The 11,878-nt window shown below is 38.7% G+C and overlaps 2 protein-coding genes across 2 annotated transcripts in view; both read right to left on the reverse strand.

Annotated features, from left to right (window-relative positions):
* Positions 1 to 2,363, reverse strand: part of clic1 (chloride intracellular channel 1) — an 8,416-nt gene extending 6,053 nt beyond the window's left edge. Inside the window, exons 1-3 of the mRNA XM_010780782.1 lie at positions 2,293 to 2,363; positions 1,983 to 2,048; positions 163 to 272 (exon numbers count right to left, since the gene is read on the reverse strand). Of these exons, the coding sequence (XP_010779084.1) occupies positions 163 to 272; positions 1,983 to 2,024 (152 nt within the window). The 5' untranslated portion in view covers positions 2,025 to 2,048; positions 2,293 to 2,363. The remainder of the gene's footprint in view (positions 1 to 162; positions 273 to 1,982; positions 2,049 to 2,292) is intronic.
* A 2,438-nt stretch (positions 2,364 to 4,801) lies between these two features.
* lye (lymphocyte antigen-6, epidermis) overlaps positions 4,802 to 11,878 on the reverse strand; it is a 17,076-nt gene continuing 9,999 nt past the window's right edge. The window contains exons 2-3 of the mRNA XM_010780784.1: positions 5,814 to 5,921; positions 4,802 to 5,172 (exon numbers count right to left, since the gene is read on the reverse strand). Of these exons, the coding sequence (XP_010779086.1) occupies positions 4,955 to 5,172; positions 5,814 to 5,921 (326 nt within the window). The 3' untranslated portion in view covers positions 4,802 to 4,954. The remainder of the gene's footprint in view (positions 5,173 to 5,813; positions 5,922 to 11,878) is intronic.

An 11,878-nucleotide genomic window follows, 5' to 3' on the forward strand; every position in this document is an offset into this window, starting at 1 on the left:
ACACACACACACACACACACACACACACACACACACACACACACACACACTTACACACACACACACACACACACACACACACACACACACACACACACACACACACACACACACACACACACACACACACACACACACACACACACACACCAGTGTGTTTACCTCTTCATATCCACTGTTGTCACATCGAAGGTGACTCCTTTCAGCCACAGCACCATGAAGAGGCGCTGGGAGAACGGGCAGTTGCCGATGCTCTGACCATCGCTCCCTGCCTGGGACACAAAAACAAATAAATGCGAACCATTTTTATTACATTTCATTTAGCTGACGCTTCTATCTAAAGAGACTAACAATAAGTGCAATAAACCATAAAGATTCCAACTCAGAACAAAAAGAAAAGTGCTGATATATTACCTCAAATAGGTCAGACCATTGTTTCAAATAGGCTTCGAGTGTTATTTTATGTAGTGTCAATTAATTGATTAAAGTTTAGAAAAATGTATATTAGTGATTCCCAAAGGCAGAGAGGAGGACATCCTCAAATCTTGTCTTGTCCTTAACTCACAGATATTCAGTTGACTTGTCATAGAAAAATGAACTCAAAATGTTATATCATGTTTTAAAGCAAAAATGACAAAACGCTCTGGATCCATTGCTGCTTTTCTTAGTCTCATAGTCTCGTACTCGGTAAGAATACGAAATTAACTTAAAAATCACAATTCCCCTAAGCTCAAACTGAAGTCTTCAAATGTCTCTCTTTTTTTAATCATCACGTAGAATAAAGAGAAGCACAAAATCCTCATTATTGAGAAGCTTGAACAGCTTGAAGTGTGTCAGTTTTTGTTTAAAAGTGACCTCATTAATTAATTGATTGTCAAAACAGTTATCAATGAATTTCTTGTCCATTAATCAATCGATTTAAAGACTAAGCGTTTCAACTCTATATGATAGCAAGATTAAATAACTAACATTTTGTAGACTAAATAATGAACATCGCCATTCATTTGATATACAAATCAGTCAGGAACTATACAAATAAATCAAAATGTCACTATCACTTTCAAGCAGATATGACACATTTTCTCGAGTAGTTCCTTTTTGTCTTTTAAAACATTTAGAGGCTTTGGTTTTGGATTGCTGCTTTGGAGAAAATAAGCTATGGAGAGGATGTGACCCTAGACATAAAAAAAACTAAAATTGAATAGACCTAAGATTAATTTCTGTATTTACGTAGAGCTTGTATGCTGCTCAGGAAATGATCATACAGTCTGGAAATGTTCTCTGCGTGGCTGCAGGAAGACATCTTTTATGTTCAGTCATAAGGGTTTGTCCTGTGGTGTGAACAGCCAGTTTAAAACAGTAAGGCGCTGCTTTCTGCTACTGTGGCCAATGTGAAACTATACTTCCTGTTAACTAAGGTTATCAACATTGAATAGACTAGTGACATTGAAAAGTTACAACAGAATCTTTCACCCCTGAAGGGAAAAAAGCGTAGAGGGAGGTGTTCACATGTTCATACAGAGAGATCTTTATTTAAACATGTGGGACCATGAAAGGAAGCCATATTTGTTGTATTAAGAGTTTTTGACTCAAAGGAAGTGGCATTAGCCTGCCTGCCATACTTACTAAATATAGATGAAAGTCGTCAGCCCATTGGGTTAACGAGCATTTAATTAGATTAGCTTTACTGTCATGTATAAACCCGGTGTGTCAGCAGAGGTCTGACTGACATGAATATTAAAACAAGAGGCTGTATTTTGATTTAAACGACCAAGGTGACTTTATGTCTACTCATACGAGCACTAAGGGATATCGTATCAGCTTTTGATAGCAATACACTGAGCATGCGGATTATAAAACAAGATACGACACTTTAAAGACACCGTTTCTGGAGCCCGTTAAATATATAAATGTCACATGTTGTCGCCGTGTCAAAACTTACTGTATTCTTTAGGGGGGCAGGGTGTCATTCAATCACTTACCTTCACGAAAAGTTCAACTTTGGGCTGATTCGCGTCGCTCATATTCACCTGCTGATGCACGAAACCCTTTAAAAGAAGAACCGCGGACACGAAGAAGTGGTTAAAATAATGCAGCAGTTACATTTCCTAAACGAGAAACAAAAACCCGGGCAGCCAAGCCCATCTTCCGCTACAAAGCCTAGTCAGTAAAGGACACATTTAAACATTGTAGCTAACACGAACGCAGCGTAAACGTTACACAAACCTAACTTTAGCTGGTTTAAAGCACAAAATAACACATTTCAGATCATTTTAAGTGTGCAGGGGCTACCTAGAAAGTGTTTAAAGTTAGTTGTCGCCTGTAGTTGTGTGTGTGTGGTTTCTCCTCCCAGTTCTTCTCTCTCTCTCTCTCTCTCTCTCTCTCTCTCTCTCTCTCTCTCTCTCTCTCTCTCACTACAGCTCCACCATTTCCTGCTGCTGCGTGAAAGGCAGAGATGCGTTCAAGAGCGACAACGACAAAAAGTGGCTCTGAAGTCAATAAGAAATAAGAAGAGGGTAAGAGAGTAAAAATAGGAAAATATATAATTATTAAATGCAATAACATTTACTAAGCACAGAATGGAAATGTAAGGTAGAATAAACTAGAAACGCACACGCACTGGGTAAGTGGTGGCAGTTATGGATTTATGGACCTGTATGCTTTGTGACTATTTACATTTGCTTCAAGAATTGTCTCAATTGGCTTATGTGTTTTGTTTAATATATTTTAATAGCTTTTAATGCCATGATGACTTTCTGCATTATCATTATTCAGAAAAAAATGTTTATATATAGCCCTAATCTCTTACAACAAGACCCTTCAATCAGTCCTTGTGTATCAGACCAATTTGTCTTAGGTAAATACAGGTTTAAAAAAACAAAACATAATTAGAGCGGGTCTTCTAATGAAAATGTAGCTAAGAAAGTCATATGGAATTTAAATATGCGATAGATCATTAAGATGTCGGTCAAGCACTTTTAGGAAGACATTCGTAGTTCAATGTTTTATTTTAGCTGGATGTTTATGTATCAGGCAGCCATGACTGATCACAGAGGAATGAGCCAGTGTAACAAATGCTTATGCTAAAATCACTTCTCAATTCAACACACTTCTGTGTTGTGAACTGCAATATAATAAAGAGCCAGTAGAGCGAGGTATGGAGCTTCACTTTGCTTTCTGCTCTCAGAGGAAAAACGAAAATGTTAATAAGAGCTTTGTCCACAATGTCCACATACAAGATCTTCAGTGCAGTATTAGTTTTGCTTCTTTATTTTATTGATTTCTTTGTCAAACTTCTTCTTTGGTCAAAAAGGAAAATGTTTCACTCTCGCTGAGAAATTTGGCAATAAATGTCAAATTAACTCAATCGAATAAAGAAAAACCTTCTGTAATAAGAGGTTGTTGTTTCCCAAGGCCATCTTCCGAATTATTCTATATCACTGAAATTTGATGTATCATTTTTTTCTTCATTTATTTTTACCAACACCGGATGTGATGAAGTAAAATTGCAACGTATTACAACATTTAAAGAATGTTTTTAGCTCTAAGATTTCGAGAGGAAAGGGCCCTAATATGCTCACTTCCAGGTTCATATTTGTATTTTGTTTCTCTACTGTGACATGATTATATGCCTTAATGTTCAAAAAAAGCTTTGTGTTTCTCATAGTGCTTGTGTTGCTGCACCTCTTTTCCCCCTCTGCCTAAAACCAGAGCCCAGTCTGCTCTGATTGGTTAGTTGGCCGGCTCTGTTGTGATTGGTCGACAAGTTAGAGATGTCACACCCTTTAGCCTGTACAATTTGTTTGAGCGCTAGCCAATAGGAGTGAGTGTTACATAGTGATGTCATTATATTTAGGAAGTAAACAAAGGAGTCGAGCTGTTTCAGGCAAGAGGGTGGGGGGGGGATGTGGAGCTCTAGCCAACTGAGTAATCAGCTCAGCTGCAACCAACGAGGTAATGAAGCATGTGTCCTCATAAACCAGCATTTTCTTGAAGTATCAGCCCTGTCAGACAAAGACAACTAAAGACAAAGGAGTCTCGAAGGACTCTAGTGGGGGCAAATCCAAATTTAATTTGGCCAATTTTCTGTTAATTCTTAATAATACTATATTCTTCTTCACTCTCCTTATTCAGACATGTGTTTACTTTCCATTCCTATTCATGTTTCTTCTCATAGGGCCTCGCACACATTTCTCATCACCATAACTTGTCGGATCTTATCTATCCAACTCGTTCTACTTACACACATCGCTTTGTCACAGGCGTCCTGGGGAACTGCCAGTCTGCTACTGAAAAGACAAGGTTCATTTCTGGCTACGCCTTCCAACAATGCCTGGATTTCCTTACAGTCACTGAGACTTGGATCACACAAACCCACACACCCAGACCCACTGGTCTTCATAACTCCCAATTGAGTTTTTCCACATTTTCTCCTTCTTTTTAAGTTTATGCTGTTGTTGTTGTTGTTGTTGTCCTCTACCGTCCTATTGGGGGATTTTCTTGTGGAGCTAGATGCCCTCCTATCTAACATCCTTGACACTGGTCTGCAGCTTGTAATTCTTGGTGACCCCAAAAGAGAAGCTGTCTGATTTACTACTCCTGCTAAAATCATTTTCTGAATAACTGTCTCCATCTACTCATAAAGCTGGCAACCTCCTCGACCTTATGTCACACTGCTCTACCTCTGACTTCTCTTTACCCCACTTCACACCTCTGATCACCTATTTCCTCAAATACTGTTTCAATGATGACAACACAAAAAAAACATATCATAGTGATGCTTTTTATTGATGCTTCATAGGTTGGAAAATGATCTTTTGAATACAGATAGGACAAATCAAAGTAAATAATAAAGTATTCTGATTTATAATGATCACTTCATATCAGAATAAGTGCAAACAGTGAACATATCCACTCAGGGGACTGCTGTAGAAACAAACAGGTATATGTAAAACTACAACAAGCCCCACAGAGAGGACAGCATGGCGACAGAGAGGGCTGCAGTCACAGACAGCTGGACAGATGCAGCTCCGTTACACAGGTTAAATGCACAACACTGGAGGAACGCAGTGTATCTTTCACCGAGCAAGGTGCTGTCCAGTACTGCCCCACACAGAGTGCTGCTCAGGCAGCCGCGTTTGTGCAGCGACACCTGTCCTGTCCCGTTGAACCCTGGGAGAAATGGAAACCAGAAGACAATGTCAGCAAATAAAATAAAAAAGCAAATCTACTTGTTAAAGGGGCAAAAGGGGCATTTTTTACTCTTATATTGATATAAAGTAAATGTTGATTGCACAATGTAAAAATGTGACTATTAGATTTGATTGGTATTTATATTCGTTCCCTAACTTTCAACACATTTTGACTGCTTCCAGGTCACAACCGACCAAAAAATTATTTACGCCGCAAATATGTGGAATATAAAATGTGATTGTGTTCGACTTTTTCAGAAGATGAAAACGTCTTGGCAGAAGGCTTTGAGCCTTTAAAATGTTTCATGATGTTGATTTTTTGAAAATGTGCTTCCATCAACTCTACAATTACATAAGTATTTATCAGACTTTGTACAATCGCCATTTAAAACTGTAGTTGTTTTACCTTTTGATGTGATTCCAATCCAAACTCTCTGAACATTTTGTAAACATCAACAGTTCTATGGTAAGGCGACAGATTAAGAAAATGTGATAACCAATTTAACCAATTTGTGTGGCATTCATGATTTTGATGCTTATTTATTATGTTTAGTTTTACGACATACTGTAGAAACATTTCAACTTTGTGTATTCATAGTATATTCAGAGTGTTTTCCTTACTTAGTTCCCCTTGAAAGCAGAGCTCATTAGCAGCACATTGGATGTCCTTTCCAGAGAGACAGGTCGCAGATGAGCCAACAGGGCACTGACGGCAGGTCAGGCATTGTGCTGTTTAATGAAAAGAAGAAGACATGTGTTAATCAGATACACAGTACAGTAACTTGCTCAGCAACATCGTTTTATGTTTCTTATCTTTATAGATAAGATTATAGTTCCTCCACCAGCACCGCATTGAAAGAGGCTGGTTTGTGTTTAAACATTCCAAAGTGTAAAATTACAATCTGTGCAGAGGTGATATTTTATTTTTTATTTAGCCTTTATTTATACAGGTAAAATCTAATTGAGACACAGGGTCTCATTCTCAAGAGAGACCTGATCAGTGGTAACAATACCACACAAAGTTACAGACAGACAGATAGATAGATATCTTGGAGTCTTTAGAGGTGATGGTATTTGGATAACATCTGGAGGGAGCCAAGCTAGCTGTTTCCTCCTGTTACCACTCTTTGTGCTAAGCTAAGCTAACTGCAACATGGCAAGTTTAACTGGAGAGTTAACTCTCAGCGAGTAAGCATATTTAAACCAAATTTCAGCCAATTTCTTCAAATGAACATCTACTCCAACCGATAAACTCTTGCTTTTGTTCTTAAGTTTGAGTTTTTTACAGGTCTGAATTGTATTGATCTAATTGAAAAAAATCATCACTGTGACTGGGGCCAGTTTCAAAATGCAAAATGTGACCATAATTGACCATTAGCGAATCACTGCTTTTAATTAGTAGCTAAGGTTTGCATTGTTGTATTTTAGACAAGTAAATAAACAAGCATTGATTTTCCTTCTTTACTACAACAACGTAAACAGATACTCATATACATTCAGGGAGGTGTATCTTTATGTTGCCTTTAAATCAATTTTACTGCTAATATGTCTTATAAAACATAAGCAGGAGTACTTTGCTAGATCTGTGGTAATTAGTGCTGGACCAGACACTTATACCACACTGAGTCTAATTAAACTGCAATGCAGTGAAATCACCTGGGCCAGGTGATTTCACTGCATTGCAGTTTAATTAGACTCAGTGTGGTATAAGTGTCTGGTCCAGCACTAATTACCACAGATCTAGCAAAGTACTCCTGCTTNCGAGCCGCTCCGATTACAACGAGAGTTACAACGAGAACGTGACGTCATATTTACACTAGACGGATCCTTTCTAGCCATAACCGAGGAACTGCAGGTATATTCACACAAAAATAATGTAGGCTTAATAACCCCATCTATCTATCTATATATATATCTATAACAATAGTCTTAATTTACAATAGGCATAATTGTAAAACAACATAGGCCTACATCTATTGCAGTTATGATGTCATAATAACATACAATTGTATAAAACACAATTTGCTTACATCTTTGTTCTCTTTTGATAATCAAACAAAACAGATTTAAATGACAAAAAGAATGCAAACAAACAAGTGAAATGAACTAAATTGCTGAATTGCTTTTGATTCACTGGCAGGAGCGACAAGTGAGGAGGAGCAAAAAGTGACCAACGAGGGAGAGATTGAACAAAGAGAAAGAGTAGAGGACAGAGAGAGTAATGAACAGGAGGAAGACAGAGAGACTAGAGAAGATGGAAGAGAGGGTGCAGGTTATGGAAAGGAGAGAGACGTGGAAAATGAATGTGGACAATGTGTTGTGATCATTTTAGCCTCTTCTGCATGTCCTGATCATTAATAGTAACAATCAACTGATTCTTATGCATTACACTTTCAAAAATAATTGATGCTGCAGCCCACTGACATGGTTTGAAATCAATATATTATCCAATTTGTGACCCCCCACAGGACTTAAAAAGCACCTAACTAGATCATGAAAATCCCCAAAATCTCGGGGGGTGTCCCCCGAACCCCCCTAACATATTTGGACCTCGGTATTTAGGAAATCCTGGATATGGCCCTGGGTGTGTGCCAATGAGGGCGGCATCGCACTACTTAGCCTCCCAGGGAAAGTTTACTCTTAGGTGTCGGGAAGGAGGGTCCGGTCGATAGTTGAACCTCAGATTGATGAGGAACAATACGGCCTGGTCGTGGAACGATGGAGCAGCTTTTCACTCTTGCAAGGATCCTGAAAGGGGCCAGGGACTATGCTCCTCCGGTCTAAATGTGTTTCGTAGATTTGAAGAAGGCGTTTGACCAGGTTCCGGTCCCTAGTGTGAGGTGCTGCAGCGGTATGGGGTGAGGGGGTCACTTCTCAGGCCATCTAATCTTTTTATGCCCAAAGTGAGAGCTGTGTCCGAGTCCTAGGAAGTAAGTAGGACTTGTTTCTGGCGAGGGTTAGCCTCCATAAATAACTGCTTATTGTCACCAATCCTGTCTGTGATTTCAAGGCGTTGTCATGGGGGAGCGATGCTGTAGTTTGGTGGGCTAAGGATTGCATCGCTGCCTTTTCCAAATTAAGTGGTTCTGATTGCGATCGGTCTGCGACCTTCATCTCTCCTTCGTACGGTTAATAGCCGAGTGTGAAGCAGCTAGGATGAGGGCCAGCACCTCTAAATATGAGGCCATGCAGGAAACCAATGGACTGTCCACTGTGAGTAGAGAATGAGTCCTTACCCCAAAGTATCAAATACCTCTGGTTCTTGATCTCGAGTCGAGAATATCTGAGCAGCAGGACTGGCATTGCAGTCGCATTACCGCACCGTTGTGACAAAGCTATCTCTATATCTTCATGCACAAAAACTCTAGATATATCTTTGGAACCGGGTTCATTCAACTAAGCATACCCTATCCCACTGGTAAATCACCCTCTGATCTACTTGACCCCCCCTCCTATCCCCCCTGACTGTGGGATACACCATCCCCAGGGCCTGCTGTAGCAAAGACCGCTAATACGGAGCCATATCCATCCATGGTTCAACGTTGTACTGTAATAAAAATGTTTCCTCCAGGCTGTTATTGTATGAGTTTTTTTGAAAAATAATTTATTTGTCACGCAGCAGGAACACAAAATATGATGAACAACATTCTTACACATATCCTCTTCTGTACGTTTTCATGAAATATTTGCATTACCTTTATCTAAGCTCACTTGACTAGCACAGGTATTAAGACCACTAGGTTCATTCTTTAAAAAGGAATTTATTCTTCTTTTAAACCTCAAGGTATGAAGAGCGTTTGGAAAGCATGGAGTCTAAGATAGTAATTAAATGATAACTATAGTATAAATAAATAGCTTGTACTGTTTCTCATTACTTGAGACAAACTAAGAAAAACACTTTTTTTAATGGCCCTTCATGACTAAGTCCCAGGTGATTTCACTGCATTGCAACATAATTAGATTCAGTGTGGTACAAGTGTCTGGTCCAGCACTAATTACCACAGATCTAGCAGAGTATTCCTGCTTTTGTTTTATAAGAATTAGGAGCAAAAACATCTAAAGAAGGATAAATCAATGTTTGTTTATTTACTCATTAAAATGCAAGCCTTAGCTAGTAATTAAAAGCAGAAATGAAATAATTGGTCAATTGTGGATCCGTCAAGAACTTTGGATGTCAAATTTAGCATTTTAAAACTGGCCCCAGAATAGTCAAAGAATGATTGATCTTTTCAATTAGATCAATAATATTCAGACCTGAAAACTCAAACTTAAGAACAATAAACCGCAATAAACCGTATTTAATTTCCTATTCTGTTCTTTTATAAATCCTATATTCTATTGACATATAGACTTTTTGCAAAACTTTTTATTTTGTATTTTATTACATATGTTGCATTGTTGGAGGAGCTAAGGTCAGAAGAATGTCATGGCCATTTCTACACTGTAGCTTTGTGCATATGACAATAAAACCTTTGAATATTGAAATGCAATCCAACTACCATCAACTCTAAAGAATCCAGGAAGTGACTGCATCACAGACTGTAAAAGAAACAGATTTGTTTCTCACAAATTAAACAAATCAGCTTTGTTCAATGCGGTGCTGGTGCAGGAACTGTTTTCTTATCTGTAAAACTATAAAACTATGTTGTTGAGCGAGTTACTGTTCTGTGTATCTGATGAACACATTCATCTTCTTCTTTTCATTGAACAGCACAATGCCTGACCTGCCGTCAGTGCCCTGTTGGCATAACTGGGACCTGTCTCTATGGAAAGGACCTCCAATGTGGTACAAATGCAAAAACGTAAGGAAAACATTCTTAATATACTTTGAATACACAAGGTTCAAATGTAACTACAGCACGTCATAAAATAAAATATCATAAAGCAGCAAAATCATGACTGCAACACGGCTAATTGTTTCAATTGGTTATCACATTTTCTTAATTTTTCCACTTGCCATGGAACTGTTGATGTTTACAACATTTTCACAGAGATTGGATTGAAATCACATAAAAAGGTTAAACAACTACAGTTTTTAACAGCGATTGTGCAAAGTCTGATAGACTCTTTTAATACAATCAATAGCTCAAAACAAAATAAGTCATTGTAGAGTTGATGTAAACACATTTTGCAAATATCAGTTCATTTAAAAAAGCTTAAAGCCTTCTGCCGACAGGTTTTCGTCATGTAAAATAGTTGAACACAATCAAATGTTCTATTCTGCATATTTGCAGTGTAAATTCTTTTTGGGTAGATGTGACCTGGAAGCAGACAACATTTAGTGAAGTTAGGTTTATAGGGAACGAATATAAATATCAATTAAATCTAGACCTTCAAAACGTAGGTTAATACACTTCATGTGTCTTGTTTGCTTGCCTGGTTACAGTGCTAATACATAATATAGTTGAGATCTTTTGTCCAAAAATGCTCCTCAGAAATGTCACTAGTCTATCACCCTCTGATCTACGTGTCCTCCCTCCAATCCTTCCTGACTGCAGGATACACCATCACCAGGAGCCACATCAATCCTCATCCCTCTCACTGCTGCTTCGGGCGACCTAATTACCGTTTGGGGTACAAAAAACCTTGAGGAAACAAAAGAGATCCTATTCATGACTGGGTGTTTTCTCTGTATGCACTCATGAACTAATAGCTATAATCGACAAACTTGATTAACTAACTCTTTTTGTGATGCTACCATCGTTGTCGTCTCTATGGTTCAAAGATGTAATTTAATAAAATGTTGTGCATTCGATGTCGGAAGTGTGGGGGAAACTTCTGAAGTAATTGGAGTCAGGACTCAGAGGGGGTTTTTACACCAACGCGGTTCAAGGGCCTGTTCGGAGCTAGAGCCTGAAAAGCACTGATTTTTCCTGTTCACACCGCGTCGGAGCCGCCTCTAAGCTCCGGAATCCGAGACACGAGGAGAGCTGGTGCTTTGATGGCAAGCACTGACGGTTTATTTGGAGCTTCGGCCGGAGAATTCACAAGACATGTCACGGGCCACGAGTTGACCACACGGTTGAGATGGCACAATCAATTCTGAAGAACCCTCCCGTAGTTCCAGGTTTTAACTAGTTCAGAGTGTAATAATCAACATTCTTAAATAGATAGACTAAACAGCTGAGGACACTGAATCACATTTGTTGTCGCTTATGGCTCGGGGTCATCTACACCCCAAGAAGGATGTGTTCCAGGTGTCCCACAACAATAACTATCTCTGACCGAAGTTGCCCGATCATAAACTGGCAACAACAACAAAATGTTGGGCAGCCCCTCCTTAAGGGAGATAACGGCTGCTCAAGGTTGGGCATCTGTGTCAGAGGGCAAAAGGTAAACATGTATGGAAATTCTTCCCAGACACTATCCACTGGTATTGNTTTTGTTTGATTATCAAAAGAGAACAAAGATGTAAGCAAATTGTGTTTTATACAATTGTATGTTATTATGACATCATAACTGCAATAGATATATTTTGTTTAAAAATTATGCCTATTATAAATTAAGACTATTGTTATAGATATACTGTATATATAGATAGATAGATAGATGGATAGATAGATGGATAGAGATAGATAAATAGATGGATAGAGAGATATATAGATGGGGTTATTAAGCCTACGTTCTTTTGTGTGACTGTACCTGCAGTTCCTCCCTGACTTCCATCACTTTCTCTCTCTCTCTTT

Source organism: Notothenia coriiceps, unplaced genomic scaffold (assembly GCF_000735185.1).
Source record: "Notothenia coriiceps isolate Sejong01 unplaced genomic scaffold, NC01 NC01_scaffold00022154, whole genome shotgun sequence".
Classification (NCBI taxonomy): Eukaryota; Metazoa; Chordata; class Actinopteri; order Perciformes; family Nototheniidae; genus Notothenia; species Notothenia coriiceps.